Source organism: Pangasianodon hypophthalmus, chromosome 30, assembly GCF_027358585.1.
Source record: "Pangasianodon hypophthalmus isolate fPanHyp1 chromosome 30, fPanHyp1.pri, whole genome shotgun sequence".
Lineage (NCBI taxonomy): Eukaryota > Metazoa > Chordata > Actinopteri > Siluriformes > Pangasiidae > Pangasianodon > Pangasianodon hypophthalmus.
Genome location: NC_069739.1, coordinates 5,378 through 17,500, shown reverse-complemented (window position 1 = coordinate 17,500; position 12,123 = coordinate 5,378). Strand labels below are relative to the sequence as shown.

The window sequence follows — 12,123 nt, the reverse complement described above, 5'->3', positions numbered from 1 at the left end:
TTCATTCAGTGTTAAGTTTAAAAACTTTCAGTTGATTAATCGGTTATTGGCAGGTACTGGCCAGCTAAGCGACTGGCGCCGTGGTTTGGTGTGCGGTAGGCGACTGGTGCCGTGGTTTGGTGTGCGGTAGGCGACTGACGCCCTGGTTTGGTGTGCGGTAGGCGACTGGTGCCGTGGTTTGGTGTGCGGTAGGCGACTGACGCCCTGGTTTGGTGTGCGGTAGGCGACTGGTGCCGTGGTTTGGTGTGCGGTAGGCGACTGACGCCCTGGTTTGGTGTGCGGTAGGCGACTGGCGCCGTGGTTTGGTGTGCGATAAGCGACTGGCGCCGTGGTTTGGTGTGCGATAAGCGACTGGCGCCGTGGTTTGGTGTGCGGTAGGCGACTGACGCCCTGGTTTGGTGTGCGGTAGGCGACTGGCGCCGTGGTTTGGTGTGCGATAAGCGACTGGCGCCGTGGTTTGGTGTGCGATAAGCGACTGGCGCCGTGGTTTGGTGTGCGGTAGGCGACTGACGCCCTGGTTTGGTGTGCGGTAGGCGACTGGCGCCGTGGTTTGGTGTGCGATAAGCGACTGGCGCCGTGGTTTGGTGTGCGATAAGCGACTGGCGCCGTGGTTTGGTGTGCGGTAGGCGACTGGCGCCGTGGTTTGGTGTGCGGTAGGCGACTGGCGCCCTGGTTTGGTGTGCGGTAGGCGACTGGCGCCGTGGTTTGGTGTGCGATAAGCGACTGGCGCCGTGGTTTGGTGTGCGATAAGCGACTGGCGCCGTGGTTTGGTGTGCGGTAGGCGACTGACGCCCTGGTTTGGTGTGCGGTAGGCGACTGGCGCCGTGGTTTGGTGTGCGATAAGCGACTGGCGCCGTGGTTTGGTGTGCGATAAGCGACTGGCGCCGTGGTTTGGTGTGCGGTAGGCGACTGGCGCCGTGGTTTGGTGTGCGGTAGGCGACTGACGCCCTGGTTTGGTGTGCGGTAGGCGACTGGCGCCGTGGTTTGGTGTGCGATAAGCGACTGACGCCGTAGATTGGTGTGCGGTAGGCGACTGACGCCCTGGTTTGGTGTGCGGTAGGCGACTGGCGCCGTGGTTTGGTGTGCGATAAGCGACTGGCGCCGTGGTTTGGTGTGCGATAAGCGACTGACGCCGTAGATTGGTGTGCGATAAGCGACTGACGCCGTGGTTTGGTGTGCGGTAGGCGACTGGTGCCGTGGTTTGGTGTGCGGTAGGCGACTGACGCCATGGTTTTGGTGTGCGGTAGGCGACTGGCCCCGTGGTTTGGTGTGCGGTTGGCGACTGGCGCCGTGGTTTTGGTGTGCGGTTGGCGACTGGCGCCGTGGTCCGGTGTGCGGTAGGCGACTGGTGCTGATCCTCGTTTTGAAAACAGACACAGAACGAGAACCTGTTAGACTACAAATATTCCATTAATAGTTCCACTGTCTCACACCGTCATACACTCAGCGCACTCATTGCTCTGTGTGCGTGTGTGTGTGTGTGTGTGTGTGTGCGTGTGTGTGTGTGTGTGTGTGTGTGTGTGTTTCAGGAGCTCAGTGCGAGGGTAGGCCGGATGATTGATGGTCACATGGATCAGTTCAGTGGACTGATCTTCACCCAGAACTTTATCAACAGACAGAAAGCAAAAATACGAGGATTATTCAGTTCTATCACCAGGTAACACACACACACACAGACACACACACAGACACACACACACACACAGTGTACACACATACTCTGAATAATTAGCCAGCTCTTTACCTAAAATGGTTTACATGAATACTATACATGAACATGTTAACGTGTGTGTTTTAGGCCGACTCCAGTGAATAACCTGGTTGGTCAGTATGGTTTACAAGACAATCTCTTATACTGTGAGTATCTTTTCATTGCTGCAGTTCTTGTAGTGTGTGTGAATGTGTACTGTGGCGTGAGTGTGTATTCTAGTGTGTGTGTGTGTGTGTGTATTATAGGGTGTTTATGGGACCGCTCCATGTGCATTTATTTTATGGCACTGTCCTTGGTACTGTCTGTCATGTTGTCCTCGCTGTTGTCTGTGGTGCTGTGTGACTGAGAGATACTTGTCTGTCGCTGCATGTATATTAGCTGAAAAATCATCCCCAAATGATAGGCTAAAGTCACCATCATGTAGTGATTAAAGAGTTGGTTGGATGTCAGATGATAGCTGTGACAGCAGGTAGCCCAGACTGCTGGTAAAAGGTGGAAAGCTTATGTTTGCCATCTCCTCCTCTATGGCCACTACAATCTTCTTCATGAGAGAGCGCAAATGCTCAGCGCTGTGACTGAAGTCCAGGTGACCAAAATATGTCTTGGTTTTAGGAAACGCTATAAACATGCTGTATAGTTTTTCACCGTCAGTAACTTGTGCCACTCGTATCAGTTTTTGCCACAGCTATATAAGTATTTGTTCCTTGAGCTTTGAAAGCATTATGATCTATGAAGATGTGTGATCAAGTTGATTAAAAGTACTATGTGAGAGAAAAAAATATAGAAACATTATATTAGATATTATCCAAAGAGTGGCATGTTATTTAATCATCTTGATGTCTTCCAAATGTAAAATTATATTCAGTACATTTATGCAGTATTTTTTTTGTGTGTGTGTTTGTGTGTGTGTTTGTGTGTGTGTATAGCTCTTCTGGAGGAGTTGGTGAACTCAGGCCGTGTCCTTGGCTCGGTAGTTGGAGGTCGTCAGGATAAAGCCGTGTTTGTTCCTGATGTTTACTGCAGAGCGCAGAATGCCTGGGTCGAGTCCTTCCTGACACACAACGCCTACCTTGGTAACAGTCAGGGATAAAGGGTTCGGATTTACAAATAAGAAATTTGGGTTTTTGGGAGTAAAGAGATTGGAATTTGGGAATAAGGCATGTGAGACAAGAGTGAAGGAGCTGCACATTTGGGATAAGGGATTCAGTATTAAAGGTATAAAGGAATAGAGAGAAATTTCAGGTTAGGATGTTTGGATTCAGGAGTTAGGGAGTGTGTGATGTTCTGATGTCAGTCCTGTTGTGTTTTCTCAGAGTTTGAGTCTCTGTCCCGGTTGGGAATTCCTGATCCAGTGAACTACATTAAGAAGCGTTTTAAGGACAGGAAGCTGTTGTTCCTGCAATCGGTGTGTGTGGAAGCAGCCATATTGGATCAGCTGGAGGCCTCAGTGGAGGAAGCCGTCAACTCTGAAACCTGGATCGATTTGCAGGTACAATACACTCCAATATATGACTCCACAGTGTGGGAATAAAACATGTCACAGTGAAACCAGTTAACATCATTAGTTACAGAGAATATGTTCTTTGTCCCCCCATTCCCCTACCCACCTTCCAGCTGCTGTTGCCAAGCTGCCTCTCATTGGACGATTCAGCGACGTTGATAAGTCATGTGATCCACTCGGTGCATGCTCAGTCCAGTGCTCGGGTTCTTGGCACTGCTGTCGTCAGCGAGAAGTTCGTTAGCAGCTGCCTGGCGCTTTTCGATGACATGATGCAGCAGAAAGCTCAGACGGTAAAAGTACCCTCAACCGGACGTGGTTAAAAGGTCAACACTCCTCCTACAGAGCTCTGATAGTGTGTGTGTGTGTGTGTGTGTGGATACAGGAAGTGAAGAGTGACCCTGTACTGTTATTAACAGAGGATGATGTGAAACTGGCACCAGTGATGGCCGAGAGCTCGAGCGCTAAACGAGACAAACGAGAGGAACGCAGGAAGAAAGCGACAGGTGGACTTAAAACCTGGAGTTAATTTAGCACTAATGCTGCATGCTAATAATCTGTCATTTATTTTACCTTTAATGCTACATGCTAACAGTCTGTGGTTAATTAGGCATTAACGTTACATGCTAACCGCGGCATTATATTGTTTGAACTACAGGCAGAGACACACTCATACACACACACAAACCTGACTCAACTGTGTGTGTGTGTGTGTGTGTGTGTGTGTGTGTGTGTGTGTGTACAGAGGGCAGTGGCAGTGTGAGAGCAGGCGGAGGAGGAAATGCCAGAGAGATCAAAACTCGAAAAACCAAGAAGAAGAACAGGAGAGAAGAAGAGAGTGATGATGAGACTGCAACTACACAAAGTACACACACACACACACAATACTCCTTCTCTACTGTACACACCCTACAGTGTTCCTGTATACTGCACTCACTTCATTTGTGTGTTTTAATAACTGTGTGTGTGTGTGTGTGTGTAGGTAAGCCTGCAGAGCCGGAGTTCCTGTCAGTTCAGGAGATTGTGGAGGTGTTAGAGAAGCGAGTGTGTGACTGTCCTGAGGAAACGCTGGAGCTCATTGCACATGAGCTTGTCAGGTACCATCATTAAAGCTCCTCAGGAGCCAGTTTTTGCACACTTCTTTATTTGTACCTGTATCAAAGCTCCAACCTTTCATGTGTTCTGCAACTTGGGAGCTGGTGTTTCCGTCCTTCCCTGGAGCAGAGCCGCAGGATTGTGCTGGGATGGATGTATTCTGGAGCTTGACTGTGGGAAGCTGGTACTCTGGTTAAGGGTTCAGGAGTTAGTGGCATCATCAGGGTGTTCATATGCAGGACTCTGAGTAATCTTTTCTGTTGCTCTTCAGTTGTGAGTGTTTGAGTGTGCACATTTGTGTTTTGGTCAGGGTTGTTGTTCTACAGCCATCACACACCATCACATTCACTTCCCCCCACAACCCATGCCCCCACCTACCCACCTCCAGCCGTGTAAAGTGCTGGTGTACTTGCTCAGTCTCGTGTGTGTGTGTGTCCCCCTTCAGGCCTTTATCACGGGCATACAAGGAGGTGGTGCGTTCAGTTTTCCTGTCCTCCACTTCTGCCTCCACCTCAGCAGGGAAACGCAGACACACGGCTAAAGAGCTGCAGGAGGAAATTAACACTTTGTACGCTAATGTTCGAGCGCTAGAGCGGGGGACCAAACACTTCTCAGGTGTGTATTACACACAATAACATATACACACATACACGAGGTACAAAAATGTTCATGTACCAGAACAGGGACCCAAACATTACTCAGGTGTGTGTATGTGTGTGTGCAGATGATGTTCAACTCCACATGGTGAAACACATCCTGAAATCAGTCTGTTCTGATCTAACCAATGCGATGATCAGCTTCTTGTCAGATGATCACAAGATCACCATGGACAATACCAACCCCATCACTGCTGAGGTCAGCAATGCTATTTCCATGGTTACAGGGTGAATGAGGTTAAATTGGAATTTAGGAGATGGAGCTGCCATTGCTGTGAGAACAGTACTGTTGGGGTCATGTGTAATTGTCTTCTGTTCTCAACATTAATATGATTGACATGTGATTAAAACCAGTTACTGCTCCTTCTTTTAGCTTTTCTGTCTGTGGAGAGTGCAACATTTTAAAAAGTTTTAATAATCCAAAAAATATCCAAAATGTAATTTATCTACTTCATCTGCGGCTATTTGCTGTTACTGTGTGATTCTGTACTGCTACAACTGCCGTCTGTATTTCCCTGATTTCTAGATGAGGATGAAGATTCTGGCAAAGCTCCCTGATGAGATTAAAGCTCCTCTGATGAAACTGAACAGCAGCCTGAATGGAAGAGTGAGTGTAAACTTTCACCAAGTCATGCTTTCTCCCTGTCACACTTTCACCTTGTTGCCTTGTCACGCTTTTGTCCCATCACACTTTGTCCCTGTCGCTCAGTTGTCCCATCACTCTGTCAAACTGTTGCCTCATTGCCCTGTCACGCTGTCACACTATCGCTCAGTGACACGCTGTGGCTCCACCATGCTGTTGCTTTTTCACACTGTCACACTGTCGCTCCTTCACACTGTCACACTGCTGCTCCCAAACACTGTCACACTGCTGCTCCCTCACACTGTCACACTGTCGCTCTCTCACACTGTCACACTGTCGCTCTCTCACACTGCTGCTCCCTCACACTGTCACACTGCTGCTCCCTCACACTGTCACACTGCTGCTCCCTCACACTGTCACACTGCTGCTCCCTCACACTGTCACACTGTCGCTCCCTCACGCTGTCACACTGCTGCTCCCTCACACTGCTGCTCCCTCACACTGTCACACTGCTGCTCCCTCACACTGTCACACTGTCGCTCTCTCACACTGTCACACTGTCGCTCTCTCACACTGTCACACTGCTGCTCCCTCACACTGTCACGCTGCTGCTCCCTCACACTGTCACACTGTCGCTCCCTCACGCTGTCACACTGCTGCTCCCTCACACTGCTGCTCCCTCACACTGTCACGCTGCTGCTCCCTCACACTGTCACACTGCTGCTCCCTCACACTGTCACGCTGCTGCTCCCTCACACTGTCACACTGTCGCTCCCTCACGCTGTCACACTGCTGCTCCCTCACACTGCTGCTCCCTCACACTGTCACGCTGCTGCTCCCTCACACTGTCACACTGCCGCTCTCTCACACTGTCACAATGTCGCTCCCTCACACTGTCACACTGCCGCTCTCTCACACTGCTGCTCCCTCACACTGTCACGCTGCTGCTCCCTCACACTGTCACACTGCTGCTCCCTCACACTGTCACGCTGCTGCTCCCTCACACTGTCACACTGTCGCTCCCTCACGCTGTCACACTGCTGCTCCCTCACACTGCTGCTCCCTCACACTGTCACACTGCTGCTCCCTCACACTGTCACACTGCCGCTCTCTCACACTGTCACACTGTCGCTCCCTCACACTGTCACACTGCTGCTCCCTCACACTGTCACACTGTCGCTCTCTCACACTGTCACACTGCTGCTCCCTCACACTGTCACACTGCTGCTCCCTCACGCTGTCACACTGCTGCTCCCTCACACTGTCACACTGTCGCTCTCTCACACTGTCACACTGTCGCTCTCTCACACTGTCACACTGCTGCTCCCTCACACTGTCACACTGCCGCTCCCTCACACTGTCACACTGTCGCTCCCTCACACTGTCACACTGTCGCTCTCTCACACTGTCACACTGCTGCTCCCTCACACTGTCACACTGCTGCTCCCTCACACTGTCACACTGCTGCTCCCTCACACTGTCACACTGTCGCTCCCTCACACTGTCACACTGCTGCTCCCTCACACTGTCACACTGCTGCTCCCTCACACTGCTGCTCCCTCACACTGTCACACTGTCGCTCCCTCACACTGCTGCTCCCTCACACTGTCACACTGCTGCTCCCTCACACTGTCACACTGCTGCTCCCTCACGCTGTCACACTGCTGCTCCCTCACACTGTCACACTGTCGCTCTCTCACACTGTCACACTGCTGCTCCCTCACACTGCTGCTCCCTCACACTGTCACACTGCTGCTCCCTCACACTGTCACACTGCTGCTCCCTCACACTGTCACACTGCTGCTCCCTCACACTGTCACACTGCTGCTCCCTCACACTGTCACACTGTCGCTCTCTCACACTGTCACACTGTCGCTCTCTCACGCTGTCACACTGCTGCTCCCTCACGCTGTCACACTGCTGCTCCCTCACGCTGTCACACTGCTGCTCCCTCACACTGTCACACTGCTGCTCCCTCACACTGTCACACTGCTGCTCCCTCACACTGTCACACTGCTGCTCCCTCACACTGTCACACTGCTGCTCCCTCACGCTGTCACACTGTCGCTCCCTCACACTGTCACACTGCTGCTCCCTCACACTGCTGCTCCCTCACACTGTCACACTGCTGCTCCCTCACACTGCTGCTCCCTCACACTGCTGCTCCCTCACACTGTCACACTGCTGCTCCCTCACACTGCTGCTCCCTCACACTGTCACACTGTCGCTCTCTCACACTGTCACACTGCTGCTCCCTCACGCTGTCACACTGTCACGCTGCTGCTCCCTCACACTGTCACACTGCTGCTCCCTCACACTGTTGCTCCCTCACGCTGTCACGCTGTCGCTCCCTCACACTGTCACACTGTCGCTCCCTCACACTGTCACACTGTCGCTCCCTCACACTGTCACACTGTCGCTCCCTCACACTGTCGCTCCCTCACACTGTCGCTCCCTCACACTGTCACACTGTCGCTCCCTCACACTGTCACACTGTCGCTCCCTCACACTGTCGCTCCCTCACACTGTCGCTCCCTCACACTGTCACACTGTCGCTCCCTCACACTGTCACACTGCTGCTCCCTCACACTGTCACACTGTCGCTCCCTCACACTGTCGCTCCCTCACACTGTCACACTGCCGCTCCCTTACGCTGCCACTCTGCCTAGGTAGAAAACAATAAGCTCAGAAATATAATCTGCCAGTACATGTTGAGCTTTAAAAGTGTACAACAGCACCTTACACTTTATTCTAAATTGAATCCGTAACTAGTGTAGAGATGCCAGAATAGGAGATATATGATCCCTCTTTCTTGTATTAGTCAACAACCTTGCTGCAGCATTCTGCACCCTTTGCAGGCGTGACAACGAAGACTGACTTACACCCAGACACAAGACATTACAATAGTCGAGGCGTGATGTAATAAAAGCATTGAATTACTTTCTCCAGATTATGAAATGATAAGACAGATTTAAGTTTAGCAATATTTCGCAGTTGAAAGAAACTATTCTTTACAACTGAGTTTATTTGCCTGTCAAACTTTAGTTCTGTGTCAAAAATAACACCCAGATTTTCGACATAGGTATGCAAATTAGATGACTAATTAGACTCTCTGCAATATTATTTACACAGCTACTAGGGCCAAGAATTCTAATCTCCATCTTTTTGTCATTTAGCTGGAGAAAGTTGCTGTCCATCCAGAATTTTACATCTCTCAAGCACTCAAAAATAGATTTAACAGATACATCATCACCAGACTTCAAAGGGAGGTACATCTGTGTATCATCAGCATAAAAATGATACGAAATACCATATTTTCTCAAATTAGAACCGAGGGGGATCATATATAATGAAAATAATACTGTCCCAAAATGGAACCTTGAGGGATCCCGCAGGTGATGGACGCTGTAGATGACGAGAAGTTTCCAATTTTGACAGAAAATGTTCTGTTGTGCAGATAAGAGGTAAACCAACTTAAGGCAGTTCTTTGGATGCCAACATGCTGCCTTAGATGTTCAATAAGAATAATATGATCAATCATATCAAATGCTGTGCTAAGATCCAGCAGAACTAAAGCTACCAGAATCCACTTTTAATAATAAGTCATTGGCTATCCTAAGAATCGTTGATTCTGTGCTATGACCAGATCTAAACCCAGACTGAAATTTTTCAAAGACAAATTGAAAATAATCTTTTCCACACTGCCGCTCTCTCACACTGTTGCTCTGTCACACTCACACCGTCCCACTGTGGTTTAGTCCCACCATCACACTGTCACGCTGTCACTGTGGCCATGTCATACTGTTGCCCCATTTCTTCATCAGTCCGTCTGTCTGACTACGTCTGTGTTTTAGAGCATTGAGGAATTCCTCTGCAACGTGGAAGCTGCTGCTGAGGAGTGTGGCATTATGCTTAAGAAAGGAGACAAGAAAAAAGAGAAGTAAGAACACAAACACACAGTGATACACTACACAAACTCTCATGGGTGTGTGTGTGTGTGTGTTACAGACAGGTTCTCTCCATACATAAACACTCTCTGATGTGTGTGTGTGTGTTTGTGTGTGTGTGTGTGTGTTACAGACAGGTTCTCTCCATACATAAACACACTGATGTGTGTGTGTGTGTGTGTGTGTGTGTGTGTGTGTGTTACAGACAGGTTCTCTCCATACATAAACACACTGATGTGTGTGTGTGTGTGTGTGTGTTACAGACAGGTTCTCTCCATACATAAACACACTGATGTGTGTGTGTGTGTGTGTGTGTTACAGACAGGTTCTCTCCATACATAAACACACTGATGTGTGTGTGTGTGTGTGTGTGTGTGTTACAGACAGGTTCTCTCCATACATAAACACTCTCTGATGTGTGTGTGTGTGTGTGTTTGTGTGTTACAGACAGGTTCTCTCCATACATAAACACTCTCTGATGTGTGTGTTTGTGTGTGTTTGTGTGTGTGTGTGTGTGTGTTTGTGTGTTACAGACAGGTTCTCTCCATACATAAACACTCTCTGATGGAGCAGTTACAGGCGGCGGTTGACGAGGCGCTTGTTCTGCATCTTACCGTTTTACTGCTATTTCAGCAACACACACACTGCATGCTGCTTGCTCCGGGACGGTGTGTGTCAAGCATCATATACACACTGCAGAGTAAACTCCCACAGGTACACACAAACACTCTCACACACGTGCACACACACACACACACACACTCTACTAACTTACCTGATGTTTGTGACGGTAAAGTGTGTACACAGAGTGTGTGTGTGTGTGTGTGTGTGTGTGTGTGTGTCAGGATCAGTATGAGCTGTTGATGCAGTATCACACTCTGGTGGTGAAGCGGTTGGTGGGGAAGAAAGCCGAGCAGACGAGTGGAGAGAGTGAAGGATCAGCTGAAGAACTGAACGAGCTAAAGAATCTCACTAATGACGTTAAAGAGCTCGTCTTCTCACCCAGGAAAACCTCCACCTCAGACCAATGAAATGGAAGAAGGGGCGGAGCCAGTGGGTGGACAAGCGTAAAAGAGGGAGGTGGAGACCGGGGATGGACGAGAGGGCATGGCTGAGGGCGTAGACATGAACAACAATGACATGGATGAGATTTTTCTGAAAGAATGTAATGAACCCTAGAGGAGTGTTAACGTGTAGCCGCTCAGTTGTGTGATCACATGTATATTCATCACATTTCATTGTTCTACACTGATTATTGTGTTATTATCTGATCTTGAGGATTAAACACAAAAAGAAAATCTGCATATGTGTGCGTGTAGTTATGTATTATACTGTAGAACTTACTGAAAAACATTATCTGGCCACTGGAAAAAAATCCCATCATGTATGTATTTAATTGTCTTTAAATTCTCATGTGGAGGTTAAAGAAGCCAAGCAAAGTTATCCAGGTTTTGCCCCAGTGTTGTGATTGCGATGTGTAATCTGGGGTGTGAATCTCTCTTTCATTTACATTTATGGCATTTGGAAGATGCCCTTATCCAGAGCGACTTAAAATTATCTCATATATACAAGCGAGCAGTTGTGGGTTAAGGGCCTTGCTCAAGGGACCAGCAGTGGCAGCTTGGCAGTACTGGGATTTTAACTCTCAACCTTCCGATCAGAAATCCAACATCTAACCACTGAGCTACCACTTCCCCTTTCCCACGTTCAGTCAATACGATTCACACCTTATATTATACAGTTAAGGCCAAACGTTTATATGCACCTAGGGTAAAGGGACTCAGTTGTTCCTCCAGCTTTCTAGATAATCCTTACTCGTGATGCCATCTATTTTATGAAGTGAAAGCTTCACCCTTTTTTCCTCCATATATAGCACTGATCATTATTGAAAGTGATATAGGACTCTCTTGGATGTACATAGTTTGGTACCTGATGCCTCCATCTCCTTCATCAATTCCTTTGTTGTTGTCTTGGGGTTCAGTTGAACCTTTCAGACCAAGGTTTATTCATCACTGAGAGTTCATTTTTGCCTCTGTGTGAGATTTTTATTTGCATACAGTTGTTTGCACAAATGCTTGTAGTCCTTCAGTTGTTTGGAAATTGCTCCTAAGGAGGAACCAGACTTTTGGATGTCCACAGTTTTTTTCTGAGGTCTTGGTTGTGTTGCTTGGATTTTCCCATGGTGTCAAGGGTAAAAAAGGCACTGGCTCTAAACATAGGCCCTGTTACAGCCACAGGTACACTCTCAATTAACTCTTAATTATGACAACTGGCCAATTGGAAACTTCTAAAAGTCATTATATTAATTTCTGAAATCTTCCAGAGTGCTTAGAGAGATAGTCAACTTGGTGTATGTAAACACTTGACCCACTGGAATTCTGATATAGTGAATTAAATCTACAATAGATCTGCCTCTAATTGATTGTTATAAATTACCTCTGGTGTGAACAGACACACTAATTGGCTTGCCAATGGAAATACATGGTAACATTGAATGTGTGGAGCTGTGAAAAATACCTGAATTGCCTGGATTAACCTGTTACGCTAAATAAAGTGAGGCTATTTAAAATGAGCCCTGCTTTTATTAGCTTGCTTTGTGAAGTACCACCTGAACACTGCAGCAATAAGGAAAT

General features: G+C 48.4%; 1 protein-coding gene across 2 annotated transcripts in view; it reads left to right on the top strand.

Annotated features, from left to right (window-relative positions):
• ufl1 (UFM1-specific ligase 1) overlaps positions 1–10,792 on the top strand; it is a 16,319-nt gene extending 5,527 nt beyond the window's left edge. The window contains exons 6-19 of one of the 2 annotated variants that reach the window (XM_053231895.1): positions 1,530–1,657; positions 1,799–1,857; positions 2,638–2,784; positions 3,025–3,200; positions 3,326–3,502; positions 3,595–3,715; positions 3,955–4,074; positions 4,192–4,306; positions 4,750–4,919; positions 5,029–5,159; positions 5,487–5,567; positions 9,398–9,483; positions 10,024–10,204; positions 10,336–10,792. In XM_053231895.1, the coding sequence (XP_053087870.1) occupies positions 1,530–1,657; positions 1,799–1,857; positions 2,638–2,784; positions 3,025–3,200; positions 3,326–3,502; positions 3,595–3,715; positions 3,955–4,074; positions 4,192–4,306; positions 4,750–4,919; positions 5,029–5,159; positions 5,487–5,567; positions 9,398–9,483; positions 10,024–10,204; positions 10,336–10,521 (1,878 nt within the window). In that variant the 3' untranslated portion in view covers positions 10,522–10,792. Of the gene's footprint in view, positions 1–1,529; positions 1,658–1,798; positions 1,858–2,637; positions 2,785–3,024; positions 3,201–3,325; positions 3,503–3,594; positions 3,716–3,954; positions 4,075–4,191; positions 4,307–4,749; positions 4,920–5,028; positions 5,160–5,486; positions 5,568–9,397; positions 9,484–9,551; positions 9,790–10,023; positions 10,205–10,335 lie in introns of those variants that run through there. The other variant, XM_053231896.1, reaches the window with a different exon arrangement.
• The last annotated feature ends 1,331 nt before the right edge of the window (positions 10,793–12,123 follow it).